Source organism: Cylas formicarius, unplaced genomic scaffold, assembly GCF_029955315.1.
Source record: "Cylas formicarius isolate icCylForm1 unplaced genomic scaffold, icCylForm1.1 PGA_scaffold_10__41_contigs__length_53128322, whole genome shotgun sequence".
NCBI classification, from domain to species: Eukaryota; Metazoa; Arthropoda; class Insecta; order Coleoptera; family Brentidae; genus Cylas; species Cylas formicarius.
The window spans coordinates 38,007,434-38,022,095 of NW_026844214.1; the positions used below are offsets into that span (position 1 = coordinate 38,007,434).

At 31.5% G+C, this 14,662-nt stretch overlaps 3 protein-coding genes across 4 annotated transcripts; 1 reads left to right on the forward strand and 2 right to left on the reverse strand.

The window, feature by feature from the left end:
- The first annotated feature begins 1,617 nt into the window (after positions 1-1,617).
- Positions 1,618-3,848, forward strand: LOC132705149 (DNA polymerase epsilon subunit 2). The gene has a single exon (XM_060675586.1). It carries the CDS (start codon positions 2,055-2,057, stop codon positions 3,660-3,662), a length of 1,608 nt encoding a protein of 535 aa, XP_060531569.1. The 5' UTR covers positions 1,618-2,054; the 3' UTR covers positions 3,663-3,848.
- Positions 3,849-3,919: 71 nt separating this feature from the next.
- On the reverse strand, positions 3,920-6,686 carry LOC132705157 (ubiquinone biosynthesis O-methyltransferase, mitochondrial). Its single transcript, XM_060675598.1, has one exon. It carries the CDS (start codon positions 4,959-4,961, stop codon positions 4,185-4,187), a length of 777 nt encoding a protein of 258 aa, XP_060531581.1. The 5' UTR covers positions 4,962-6,686; the 3' UTR covers positions 3,920-4,184.
- A 978-nt stretch (positions 6,687-7,664) lies between these two features.
- LOC132697950 (protein regulator of cytokinesis 1-like) lies at positions 7,665-14,653 on the reverse strand. Of its 2 annotated transcripts, XM_060663749.1 has the most exons (9): positions 14,446-14,653; positions 14,056-14,397; positions 13,128-13,671; positions 12,156-12,374; positions 11,844-12,077; positions 10,581-10,803; positions 10,345-10,523; positions 9,369-9,414; positions 8,242-8,392 (listed from the first exon to the last, which is right to left on the reverse strand). In XM_060663749.1, the coding sequence occupies exons 1-9, from the start codon at positions 14,520-14,522 to the stop codon at positions 8,376-8,378; spliced, it is 1,881 nt and encodes a 626-aa protein (XP_060519732.1). In that variant the 5' UTR covers positions 14,523-14,653; the 3' UTR covers positions 8,242-8,375. The 2 variants fall into 2 exon arrangements, with proteins under 2 accessions (XP_060519726.1, XP_060519732.1); XM_060663743.1 differs by lacking the exon at positions 9,369-9,414 and having other exon boundaries at positions 7,665-8,392.
- Positions 14,654-14,662: the final 9 nt, after the last annotated feature.

Below are 14,662 nucleotides of genomic sequence, written 5' to 3' on the forward strand. Positions count from 1 at the left end.
AAGGTTGTGGTGAGGTGTATTTTGTGATAGAACGCTTACTATCTTTAATGTGGAAATTATTAGAGAGAAGAGCAGAGTCAAGGTGTTTTAATTCTGGGTTCCGTGGCATGGGCTGAGATAGTTTTACAGCTCTGTAAACAAGAGAGTTGATAACCGATGATTTTTGGGCCGGATGGTGATGTGACAATGCATGAAGGTATCGGTCTGTGTGCGTATTTTTCAGTAAACACAATGACCAATGTTAGGTCTGATTTTCTATTGATAAGAATATCTAAGAATTGGAGCTTATTATTAGTTTCTAATTCAATGGTAAAACGTAGAATTTAAATGTATAAGAAATTCTACTAGGGATTCTTGACTATGAGGGCAAATAACAAAACTATCATCGACGTAGCGTTTCCATAATTTTGGTTATAGATGGAAGGTGTAGAGATTTTTTCTTATTCTTCGTGATCTACCGAAGGGAGCCAACAGCTTGATTTTGTTTCTTGGTTTAAACGCATATAAATCAAAATACTTGTTTTTTACAATGCCGATATTTCCGAAAATCCGATTTTAAAAAAAAATTAATAATAACAAACTGGTTTTGTAAATACGACACCCTATTTTTTAACATTTAGCGAATTAAAAATTTTACACTGCTTCAACGCCAACAAACAACGAATAAAGGTTTGGCATGGTCGCAGCCGTCTAACTGCGCGCCGATTGTATAAATCAATCACGAGCACATTAGGCTCATTCTCATTATCTTATATAGATACCTATGTACTAATCGCCACACCTGTAACGCGCTTCATTTATTGAAAATGGTGGGAAAAAATTAAACAAAAAAGGATCAACACATTTTGCTCTATTTAGAGCAACAACTATTTACATTATGTACAGTATCTTTCGAGCTAACGCTCGCACAATCGTCATAAAAAACAAGAAAAAAAGGTCCTATAAACGTAGCTCCGGAAATGCTTAATTTCCAAGATACGGATTCGATTTTGTTATAATTTATAATCTCATAAAATTGTGAATTGCAATGCTATTACTTTTTGATATTTTTTTGTTATTTACTTGAAATAAGCCACAAAAAGAACAACTTTTTTCGCTCACTTATTTTCACATTGTTTTCTAACGAAAAAATAATAACCATGAAAAATTGCCAAAACATATTTTTATGAGCATTTATTTTTTGGAGCTTTTCGTCACACACTACAAAATTAACATCAAAGAAAATGTTGAAAATGGCCAACATCGCCTTAATTGCGGCATATAGTCTATGACTTAAAATATTTAATACCTTTAAAACTAAGCATTCTAATTATTAAGAAACATATGTAGTTCACAAACCAAATGGAAAGGTCACTGCTTTAAACATTTTTACAAAGTTTTGAAGTTAAAATAAAAGTTTTTGTTTGTCTTGCCTTTTCAGGGCACTTTCGTTTTTCGTTCACTTTCAGTAGATTTTTACAATACTCGTCGAGAAAAATAAATTATTTGAAATACTTTGCAGCTTTCAGTTCGCTCCACGGAGCAATCAGATCGATAATAGAGTAACTATGACGTCACAAGAGTGCACTGTGACAACCGAAATAAACTAGTGGAGAAAGTGAAGTGTTTACCGAGCAATAACATTGTCTAATTTAGGTTATGTTTTTGTTTTTGATTATTTTGTTGTCACGTTGCGATTAATCGATGCGATTGTTGATGGAAACTTAACAAATATGGTAAACCGTTACCAGAACGTTAACGCCAATAATAACAGGAAAGTGTAAAAAACTGTATGCTCCCACTGTTAAGCGTATCAACTGAAACGCGTCTATAGAGCAAACTACATTTAATTACACTAACTAATCAAAACTAATCTTTTTTTAGTTTTCGTTATGGTGTGAACCATTGAAATGTAGTTCTAACCTCATAACAATCACAGATTTTATTGGTTGATTTGTTAATTTTTAAATTTAAAATTAACATTAGCAATCGGTGCAGAAAACTAACTCTTTCAGCACCAATATCGGAACAACATATTTTTAATTTATGGAACGTTTTATAGCGTACACTTTAAAATGAATGCTCTATTGATGGAAAAGCTTTCAAAAAAAGTACAACATGCCTTAAAATTAAGTGGATTTAACGTAAGACGGGAATATTGTTATTTGATTGTAAAAAAGTTTCAAGAATCGAACAAAAACCTAGAATCTGATTTTGAGGAAAATGTGAAATCTATATGTTCCAGTTTAGAAACTCAGAGTTTGGCAGGTCATAGCATAGAAAAAGCGAACATTGAAACCACAATCGAGATGTGTTTGAAATCTGGTTATGATCGCAATGAAACAGTTTTTAATGTGATAAATGCTTTTGACTTTCCAAAATTATGTTACAATACAACAAGAAAGATTTATTCCAAAGATGTTGAAAGTAGCAAGTTATTGCCAGTGGCGGATGCCAAAATCAAATTGTTTTTTGAGCGTTATTCCTCAATTCTTCAAAGAACCAAACGCAGCTTTTCACACTCTCTTCTTGGTGCTGAAAAAAACCACTTGAAGTTACAAACGGTGGACTACCTATTGACTCTTTCTGAAGCAAAACTAGATCACACACTTATTTTGGGAAGTTTGTTACAAGTTGCAGAAAATAAATACTTTCTGGAAGATCCCACTGGCATTGTCCAATTAGATTTAAGCCACGCCAATTATCATACAGGATTTTTTGTCGAAAATGTTTTTGTTTTAGTAAATGGTTATTATGAAGATAGAATTTTATGTGTATCAACAATAGCATTACCGCCTGGAGAAGAATATCAAGATTCCAGACCTAGTTTCGGCAATATAAACTATTTTGGGGGAAATTCAGATGTTCCCTTAAGGGATTCGAAAACACTAAAACGGCACTTACTAGAGAACAAAAATGCCATGTTTATGTTCTTTTCTGATGTGTGGCTGGACAACAACTTAATCTTTGATAAATTAGAAAAGCTCTTTATGAAAACAGAACAGTTTGCACAACCAATAGCCTTTGTCTTCATGGGGAACTTCATGGCTGAATCTCAAGGAAATGAATCATTGGATGTGCTGAAAAAACTTTTTAAAAAGTTTGCTGAACTTATTTCCAAATTTCCCAACATTGTTGCGTTAAGTCAATTTGTTTTCATTCCAGGGTTGCTAGATCCATGTACTCCACATATAGTTCCAAGGCTTGAACTACCGACCTATGTCACAGAAGACATGCAAAAGATTTTGCCAAATGCAATATTTGCTACAAACCCTTGCAGGATTCAGTATTGCACAAAAGAAATTGTGATTTTTAGAGCAGATTTAGTCCCAAAATTTATGCAAGGGACATTAAATAAACCCAGAAAACAGGAAATTGGAAATAACTTGGCCAAAACTCTGATAAGTCAAGGTCACTTGAGCCCTATGGCTTTAAATGCGCTAACTGTACATTGGGACTTTGATTATTGCCTTTCGGTGTATCCACTCCCAGACTTAATTGTGGTTGGTGATAGGTCTGAATCCTACCAAGGCATATATAAAAACTGTATTGTTGTAAATCCTGGACAGTTTTGTGCAGATGAGTTTCCTTTCAAAATGTATTATCCAAACAATGATTTGCAGAATGCAATAGAAGATTGTGTGGTAGATGTTGATGATGTGGCGGAAAGTAGTGACATGTAAAGTTTAATTTATTTTTCAATTATATTTTTTAAATAGACAATTAAATGCTGGTAGAATAAAAAATTGAAAAAAAATAATTTAACAATAAATAGTCCTTGGGTGTATCCAAACGCCTTAGAGCATGAGTTTTTTTTGTAATGAATGATGCCCAATAAATTAAGAGATGTAGAAAGATGCAACATTTTGTACTTTTCTATAAATAATGTGATATATTTGTAGTAGTCCTGTTAATATATTGTTTTGATTAGTTCAAAAAGGTCAGGAAAGTTGAAATTATGTTGATACATTACTATTATTTTTATTATTATTTACTACTGTAATATAACAATTCCAAAACTAACATTTATGCAATTTCTGTTTATTTAGAAATTATTTTGGGATAGTCTTTGAATAAATGTCTTATGCAGTGAAGTTAAATAGATTTTTCATTTAATATCCAACTTTTAAAAAAATCTAATTTGTAATAATTTTAGTTTAAAACAACATAACTGAAAGAAAAATAGTTGAATACCTATTTTTTTGCTACAATGTTTTCACTCCATGTAGTACATAATTAACAGAAGTATCAGAACACCAATGCCAAGTGTTTGTCCAAATATTCCAGCACATACCATGCACAAGTAAAGTTCTTATACCATTATTGCTCAATAAGTTTTGCAATTTATGAGGCTCATAAAATTTACTGTAATGATGGGTTCCTTTAGGAACCAGTTGTAGAATATTTTCTGCCAGGTAAATTGCAACAAATTGTGATAAAAATGTTTTATTTATTGTTGTAATAAATATTGAACCATATGGCTTAAGGCATCTGAGGCAAGCTTTAATAAACTTTTCCTTTTCTGTTACATGTTCTAAAATTTCTGATGCCACAACAACATCATGTTTCTCTTCATTTGTTGAGCAATAATTATCTATAGATGTACATAAATAATTTATTCTAAGAGAATTGTGTTCCGCGTGTTTCTTAGCGATATCAATAGCTTCATTAGCAGCATCTATTCCCGTAACTCGCCCACCAAGTTTTGCCAGAGGCTCTGACAATATTCCTCCACCGCAACCAACATCTAAAACATCCAAGCCTTGAAGCGGGGTGGGTGATTTTGAAGTCGATTCACAAATATTTCCGGCATTTAAAAGACCCTGACGAATTAATGGTATTCTTAATTTATTCATAGCATGTAGTCCTTTCATAAAACCATATTTATCCCACCATTCTGAAGAAAATTTCTGGAAGGAGTCAATCTCTTGTAAGTCCACTGTTGATATGGTGTAATGTTTGGAAATTGATTTACGAAGCATACTTAAACCCTAAGTCAGCAAAATAATTATTTAAAAAAAATTGGGCAAAAATCAAACTATATTTCAGAAAACTAAGAATTAATTGACGAACTTGGGCATATTAGTTAACGTCAACAGCCTATTACCGGCATCCGTTTGCGTTCGTGGGTTGGTGGATGGACAGATCATTTGACTTGACTTAAACGTAACCAAAATTAAACAGCAAAATACTCCATTTTGGTATCAAGGCGACTCTTAATTAAACGTTACCAAAACCAAACAGCAAAATACTCAACTTTGGTATCAAGACGACTCTCAATCAATGCTCGCATTGAGCGGACGTAGCAAAGCGCTGCCGATACGTAGCGGTAGCGATTGGGAGCGTGTTGGACATTTGAATTTACAAAGCCGTAGCGGAAAAGTGGAAAAGTCCCGTGGAGTTTATTTTGTGCTAGGTAGCGGTAGAGAAGCGAACGGTATTGGTAGAATTTGGTCTTGAAAGAGGACTTTGGTTAGGGTGTATTGGACAGTGATGGTGAGTAGGAAATTCCATCATAATAAATATATTTTGTTATTATTTATATTATTATTAGTATTTACAAAAATTTTTTCAGGGTCCCAACGGGAAAGTTTTCTCGAAAACTTCTCAAGCTTTCGAAGATCGTATTTTCAAACAAACAGTAATCTTTTTTAAACGCAAATTACACTCGCATGAAATAGAGATGCAATTTTAAGTTATTTGCAGAATGTATTTTCACTAAACCGAAGAAATATTGGATAGAAAATGGAGAAACCTGAAAAAAACCTACACAGCCATGAAAGACAATATAGGGAAAACTGGATGGGGTAGAATTTACTAGGAATATTATCACCAGGTTAACCCCAACAGCAGTTCCTGTTATAAGAAAAAAGAAAAAAGCCCTTTGCGGAAAATAGGAAGGAACCACCCGCGATCCCAGTGACTTCTCAGATGGAAACCACTCCAACCAGAGCAACGCCTGCAGGTTAAGTTTCAACAATTTTTTTACTGGTATAATTAAAAAAATTAAAGGCTTATAACATGTTTTAATTTTAGAAGTTGAGTGGAATGTTTTATCTACGAAGGAAGCTGATAAATATCGAGGAACCTTGAGTACAAGAAATTAACCTCTTACCAAATGCCATTGAAAGAAGCAAGAAAATCCAGGAGGAAAGAAATAAAATTTTGCACTTATGTGAATGACAAAAAAAGGGCAATATTTGTTATAAAAGCATATTTGCTATTTGGTTCCTCTTTATTTCTACCCTCATCTGCAATATCTACTTCCAGGTGTGGTAACTCCTCTTCTAAACATATCAAATGTCTCACTGCTCCGAAATGTGCTAGATGTGGTAAATTCTAAAGTAGACCTTAATAAATTTACAAATGTAGGCCTCGAAAATATCCTAATAAGTTCCCTGGATAACTCCTTACAGTCTTCATAATACTTCTGATTTTTTGGTATTGGACACCTATCACATCTATTATCCTCAAATATTCGAATTGGTTCTGGGAATTCCAAAGCCATTTCACCAAATTATCCTCGGTCATTTCGTTTTGAATTAAAAAGTCCATAACGTCAGTTTCTACTAATTTCTGATGTACAACACCCAAACAAACCTCTACATACACCTGCCAGTCGCTACCGCTACGTATCGGGAGCGCCATTCTACGTCCACTGAATGCGACCAATGTTTATAACGAACTGTAATTGTTTAGTCTTGTATTCCTTACTTACGCCAATAATTAACATTTAGTGTGCATTTACTTGCCTTCGATCATTTTCGTGGCTGGGCAACTTTAAGTTTATTTTCCCAAAAGAAAGCAGCTTAAAGTTATATGAATCAGTTGTTGAATTATAAATTTTCGACGGCATTGGGCGAATGATTTTAACAATTTAGCCTAGCGCTTTGTGATTAATTTATTTCTAATTATCTATTTATCGATTCCGAAAGGAAAAGAAAAATTAAACTTAGTTCAGACTGACGAAAATCAAATTCTTTCATACGGAATTTAATTACGGAGTGAATTCTAGTAAAAAGATCTTTAGTGTACTACCTGAATCAATATTTTAATAAAAAATAACCAAAATAACTGACATATTTAAATCCCACAATTCAATTTACAAGTCCAGTGGAAAGTCAAATCACGCACGTCCGGTTGGCACACTCGTTTCATTTAATATATTATCAGGGTTCTTTGCAAAAATAAATTATAAACTTGTTTATAAAAAAGTTACTGAAATTGGCTTAGTTATTTAGTTTTTGTATTATTAACCATTTTACTCTTTGAAATTTGAAACGACTAGTTTGACAACCCTGTCGCTCTCCCTTTCGGATTGGATTGCACTAGATTTTAGGATTTTTTATTTTTTTTCATTGGCTTGCTTAATTGTTGAAATATTGAATTAGGTAGTGAATAACAGAATTATAGATTTTTTAAAATATTTTCATTAAAAAAAAACTAATGAAAGATACTGAAAACTAATAGAAAATAATATTTTTACTGCCAACCGCAGAATTTTCACCTGTCAATAATTCAAGCCTATTTATAAGTTAGGGCAAAATCAAATCTTGCTTCTCTTTCCCATCAACTAGTGTGCTGGCATGGTTACAGATTTTTTCTTTTAAAGAAACAAACCAGTGTGAGCAGTGAAACACAGACTACTTATTCTGTAAATACTAATTTATTAAACAACATGGCAGTCTGAAAGCGTGTTAGACACGAATAATTAACATCATCAGATTAAAAAAAAACGCACCTCAACCACAAAGCGTATTATTAAAAATATTTATTAGATATTGTTAGAAAATAAAATACTGACTTAAAATAAACAGGTATACACTCTACTTTAATTTACAGTGCGTTACGTAAGCATATTACCATTTGATTGTGATATTTTAAATGTAAAAAACTAACAAAATACAAAACATCAAAATATACAATATACATACATACCACAGCAATATTGCAACACAAAATTTATTTTTATTTTTTTTTATATGGGAGCGACCTCATTGGAAGAACAAAAATTTTCTTCAGAAGTACTATGAAAAAAAAAAAACAGAATTCATATTTGGCAATCAAGAAAATATTATCTTCAATGGCGACAATTAAAAGCAGTGATATTTTAATTACTTACTCAATTCCATAGAAAAACTCCTTTTAATGAGAATAATTAAATAAAAGAATCCTAGAATATTTTTTTAGATTTCGATGTTCAAAAAAATAAATTTAAATTACTTCTGCAAGCACTTAATTTTACAGTGCCATGGGGACTTTTTGGAGTAACATGTTGCTGACCATTGTTATTTAAAGGAACTCTTAACGGTGTCTTACGTGGAGTATCAAATTTTTTAGAACATCCTGGTTGGGCTAGCAGTTCTTCAGGAAGAATGGTGCTTCGTTTTCTATCGCTACTCGACAGGTCGTTCTGTAAAAAATACCATAAAACGTCGCGAATGTATAACAACATAAAAAAAATGCCCATTAGATAATAAAAGTTTAATTCAGTCACTTTCAAACCGAAACAAATAGAAACATCATTTTTAAAACTGTTAAATTTTGTATTGAAAATTATTTTTAGAAACATTTCCATTTGCAGTATATCTTATGACTTTTGCGTTCACTTGATCCGAGTTCACCATGATGGTAACAAACAAGGTACTCTTACCAACATCATGCCTTCCCCAGTTCCCAATAAGACTATTATTAAAACGGCAGTGAGAACATTTAACGGAAATTTTAATAACTTTTTATATTAATTTTTCAAAGAACCTTCCACAGTCAAGCTCTGAAGAAGCCAACAGGATGAATGACGAAACGTCAGCAAGTTCAACTCAGCAAAAACCGACGCAGGAGGAACCAGAAGTTTTGTAAAACGAACTTTTTATTTATGACCATTAGCATTTTATTTAAATTCTTAAAAATGTTCTCTGTCCACAAAAACAAAGATTTTTCAAAAATGTCTTTTTATTATTTGAGTTTGCAATGCTGAGCACTTAAATAACCACTGTATGCAAAAAATATAAAATACAATTTTTCTAGAAATAAAATAAATATCAACATGGTGTTTAAAATAGACACTTTCACTCCTAGTTGAAATAAAATTTTTTCTTGCTTGTTTTGCAAGTAATAAGAATGGCAAGCTACAGAGACAAGTCAAAACAAGACTTATGTATGTACTATAAAAAATGGCAAACCATCAAAAAAAATTTTAATATTAGTATTAGTATTCAAACCAAAATTAATATTTTATTCTCTCCATTATCAAGATTGAGCATAGTCAACATCACATTCACAGTCAAGTATTGCATGAACAGATTGTCAATAACAAGTTGGCGATGGAAAAGAAATATGATAGAAAATGTGATATGATTATGAACAAAAACAAAAGTAAAAATACTGACCCTCCTCAATAGGTGAACACACAGAGCTGTAAGCTAAGGCCTCGCACTGCAAAAAACTATTTGTTAATTTTCTTGGCAATATTAGTGCATATTTTGGCACCAAATTTAATAGTAGTGTTTAAATATGAAGTGGCCGCAAATAATTCGGAAGCACGGTCCCTACCTTTTGTTTATGAATAGAATATGGGGTTGTTTATACATTGTTTAGGTATCTTAAGTAGAATGAAAACATTTTTACGGAAATGTCACAACAGTAATTTTTAACCAATCAAAATTGGTTAAGCTTTTTAAAAATCATCAATAGACGCGAAGCGTAAGGGGTAATTTTCTGGAAAATCCTGTACGATTTTTCCTAGAAAATAAAATAATTTTGAAAAAATTTTCGTAATAATATTCTAGAAAAATTTATTAATGACCACTCAAAGCACTCATTTCATTTAGTAAATCCTAGCCCTTGATCTCTCCTTCCTTTCTTTAAATCTAATTAACTTATTAATAGGATTAATTAGCTGATTTTATTTAAGGTTGCTAAGAAATAAATAATAAAAATACAACATCACTACCAAAAGATTAGCATTCACTTTCTTAATAGAACCTTAATCTATTTTAAGTCAACTTAGAAAGAAATTTTTGACATTATCTGCATCTTATTGTTCTAAAAACTAGCAACCCTAAATAAATAATAAGAATAGGTAAGTTGAAGATCGACTGCTTATGAAGAACAAAATATTCATCAAAAATCAGTATAAACAAGTACTTTGCTAACCACGTCAGTTTTGAACCAGTTAGTTAATCGAATTTTATTTATTTATTATTATTGATCTTTGAAGGATGCTTTCCTTTGGATTTTTTTTTTTTGGTCACGATGAACATTAATGATTCATATTTTAAACATTAACTTTAAAAGAAAGAAAAAGAATACGAATTATGGATTTTATTAGCTGGTAGAAAAAAAAACAATAGACCTGAAATATACCTGAAATTCACTATAAGTGGTGTTAGCTGTGGTTTCAGATGTTTTAATTTTATTAACAGCTCGGTTTAGAGAGTTTCTGGACTTTCTCCTTAGGCCACTTATCCTCCTTTTTTTCTCGTTCGATTGACGCTTTTGACGACTAGACGTTATTGCATACGTAATTTTAATACTTGGTATTTCTGCAAGACCCAAAACACAATAAAAACCACAACAATAACCAAACCCTAGTTACTTACTATGCTTCTGACAACTGTTCTGCGTTTTAGGAGTGTTTTGTAATTTCGGTTTCTTAATATCAGTATTGGGTGTCACTAAAATTTTGCGTTTACATGACGACATTGGTGTAATGGCAGTGCTTGTTGAAGGGAACAAGTTGACAGCAGATTTACCAGGAGTCACGCAAGTCGTCATCGTATTTTCACGATTAAGTTTTCGGGCACTTAATTTTTGCTTCTTGAGCTGCAATATTAAGTAAAATCACAAATCCACTTTTTGCTGAAACACCACAAATTTTCATATAGGCTATCCTAACTTTTTTTTTCCATGGAACACTTTGCTTATTACTTGACAGTGAAAATTTATTAGTGTTAAGTAGCAAAAATTTTACGATAGCCTTGTTATTTCATAATTCGTTTATAGTTAATGAATTTTGGAACCACCATTTTTTTAATTATCTAACTTAGGTTTTGGATATTATATATAGATAGTAACAAACAATTTTAGTATTAAAAGAAATTGATAATAAAAAAATAAAAAACGTTGAAAGGGTTTACAAGATATTCCACATGGGTCATTAGAGATCCATTTTTTTTAATTCTATTTTTGCAACCAAAATTTAACTTTTTAAAAATTTTTCTAAAAGGGACTTTTTATAATGTAAAAATTAGTTTCTCCTTGTAGCTTTCAGCTACATGAGCTAAAACTGGACTATGTGGCCCTGCAGGAATCACTGCCATTTTAGATAGATCTATTCTGAGAGGTGGGATTAGCCACCAAGATATAATTTAGTGAACTGACGCAGATATTCATTAACACAAATTTAAAATTTAGAGTACAAAGTTAAATGGTTTATTAGTGAACTCACATGCATAAAATTTGTTTGTATTTGACTTTACTAAAATCCTTTTGTAAATCACTATAAATTTATTAATTTTAATGTTATTCTTCTGTTAACATCAAATAAATTTTATTTGTGCATTACGTGAGTCCATTTGGTGCCTACCTTAATTCATGTGAATATTATGATTTTAATGTAGTTGTAAGCATGTCTTTTATTAACATACTCATCATAAGTGGACATATAACTGTACAAACTACTTTCCTTCTTTTATTTAAGTGATATGATTTTAATGTTGTTGTAAGAAAGATGCGAAGGAATTAAAACACTCACAATAGCACAAAAAAAAGTATCGCGAGTACCTACAATTACCGATCTTTGTTTAGCGACAATAAAAATGGTACACCAAGGAAAATTTAAAACAAATTTCTTGGTTACTTACATTTTCTCTTTCAGTATGAATATTTGATATATAATTTTGTACGGTAGAACCATAAGTTCTAAATTCTGTACCATTATTTCGCGATTGGTAATTGTCTGCAAGTTCTGCAATTTCTTCTTCAATTTTCGGAATCATTTTTGAAAGTTTATTACGTTCTTTCTCTTCTTGCAATAATCTTCCGCCCCTATTTTTGTATCTATCAGGCCCAGTGGCATTATCTTCCAATTCAACTACCTAAGAAAAATGTTTGCATTTACTTGCCACAACTTTATTTTATAAAATAAAGAGATTTTGCCATCAATCATAACTAACCCTTTCCCATAATTCCTTATGTTTTTCTATAAGACTTAGAAGTCTCTTGTTTTCTTCATAATAACTTCTCCATTTACAAATCTCCAAATCATGCAACTCCAAGAGATCCTCCGTATAACAATCACTGTTAAGGTAGTGAAAGTTACCCCTTTCTTCTGACGAGCAATGACATTTTTCCCATATTTCTTTTAAGTCATCACGAAGCTTATCTACAAACACCTGCAACAATTGACAATATACATATTTTGATGAATAATAATTTAAACACGCCACAATATTTCGCTCTTAAATATTACCAACCGCAAAAGATTACTTGCTTGTAAAGCGGAACTTAGCGCCAACCGCTAAAGATTGTACCAGGCTCTGTTATTCAATTATTATAATATCAATTGTACATTTGTAATGTTGTTTAATTTTGTAAATATTAAAAAAAGTATGACAATACAATAACCAGATAATCTTCAATATAATGATCTCTATGCATAGTTTTAATTTAATTTGATATCAACCACACTGGTCACATGGTCACTGCTACTAAGCTTAAAATTATTAAGTTAATAGAAATATTTTTTCTTTATTAATTTGTTTAAATAATATGTAACAAAAATATAAATTGAATAGTGATTCTTGAAAAGTGATCATTGCCGCATTAACAGCAAAAATTAAATGAATACTACTACTGAATCTGTAATTGAGGAGTGAAAATGCCAAAGGGGGTGTCGCCAAAATTAAATTTTTGAGATAATAAAAAAAACTGTTTAAATTTACAATAATTATAATTGTCGATGTTCATAGAAATGCAGTTTACTCAATTACAATAGACACATATTCCTTGAGGCGGTGAATATACCATAATTTTTTAGAAATTAAAATAGTTAATTAAGGAAAAATTGTCAAATGTTGAGGAGAGGCATTATGCATATTAAATAGGTTAGGTATGACTAACATAATTTCCTCGATAATAGAAGTTACCTTTAAGTTAGCTTTCCTCAATTCTTCACACCTTTTTACTTCAAGTCTTAGTGCTTTCAAAGTATCCAAAGATCTGCCCGTATAATGAGTTCTGAACTCATCCTGATCTATCATGTCAATCTCTAACATTCTCCACAATTCTTCAATCCTTAGTCTGAGATGAGCAACTTCTTCATCTGTGCTTTTCAAAAGTTCCTTCAGAGAATTGTGGAAATACTCTAAATTTTGCATGTTCTCTTTAGTCACCAAAAAAGTGTCAGACAAAAGAGTTTGTTGTTCAAAATCAGAGTTGGGCTTATAATTTAATTCTGACACCATCTTGATAATTTCCTCTTTTAATTTAAAGAACCTTTCGTGTCTTTCAAATATTTCTAATTGAAGTTGATCAATGTGTCTCTGAAATTCTTCTATTTTAGATTGAGTTGGCAAAGGAGGATATTGCAAAATTATTTTTGGTTCCTTTCCAAGACTCTTGCAAAATTCAAGTTGTTTATTGCGAAGATCATCCAGTTCCTTTTTCCTGGCTTCCATTATACTTTGATATCTAAAAAATAATGGGAAAATAAAAACAGCGACTTGAAGTGACTTTTACTTGATGAAAATTCATTTAACAAGTTAAATTAGAATAATGATGTTCAGATTTTAACAAATTATATATTGGTGGAATTGGAGCTGCTTTCACAATCTGCCTTTACCAAATACAATCAATCAAATCAATAAATAATTTATGAAAATCTGAACATGGTTTGTTTTTTATCTCAGGGCAACTGCCTATTTTATTAATCCACATGAAAACTAATATGAAAACTGCCCAGTCGTAAGTTAAGTTCCATGAATACCTAGCGAAAAAGAGAATGACAAATTGATAATACCAAGAAGGATGTTGCAAAAATAATTTGTAAAAAATTCGAAAGCTTTCTTCACTTACTCATCTATTTTCTTTTGTAGTTGTTTTTGTTCCTCAAATAAACCTAAGCCATCAGCACCAATTCTTGGGGGTAGTTTTTCATTTAAGTCTAAACAGAGCTTCTCGAGCTGGCAGAGTAAATGTTCTATTTTATTAATAGTTTTTGTTTGCAGATCCACTATTTCCATCAACATATCCGAATATGTTCCTTCAATCTGCTCCACATAAATTTGGCTCCACTTTTTCACACAGTCAGAGTTTAAACCAAGTTTGAAAACAATCTTGCACCAATTCAAGAAATATTTCTGCGTTGTGTCCTGAATGTTTTGCAAAAGTGTCAGTGCCCACGGATGGTCCTGAAGCCTAAAAAAACTGGTAAAAAATATATGTTAAAAAAAGTGAAAATCTTACATTGACGTATCTAATTCTTCTAAATCGTTGATCGACAATTTACAATTTATACTTTCAGAACATTCTTTTTCACTCATGTTGGTAGATTATCTTTAACAACGAAATGATGCACCGACCGAACAAAAATATTACCAATGGATGTAACCGTCACCTTAAATCAAATATTTAAAATTCAAGGACATAAAACCACGGAATAATTCAATTCAATGATGCGTTT

Bases quoted from the DNA above. Each gene is read 5' to 3' on its own strand.
- LOC132705157 (XM_060675598.1), bottom strand. From the start codon at position 4,961: ATGCTTCGTAAATCAATTTCCAAACATTACACCATATCAACAGTGGAC.
- LOC132705149 (XM_060675586.1), top strand. From the start codon at position 2,055: ATGAATGCTCTATTGATGGAAAAGCTTTCAAAAAAAGTACAACATGCC.
- LOC132697950 (XM_060663743.1), bottom strand. From the start codon at position 14,522: ATGAGTGAAAAAGAATGTTCTGAAAGTATAAATTGTAAATTGTCGATC. The intron at 13,672-14,055 runs GTAAGTGAAGAA...ATTATTTTTTAG, and splicing joins CTACAAAAGAAAATAGATGA to ATATCAAAGTATAATGGAAG. The intron at 12,375-13,127 runs GTAACTTCTATT...CAATTGTTGCAG, and splicing joins TGAGGAAAGCTAACTTAAAG to GTGTTTGTAGATAAGCTTCG.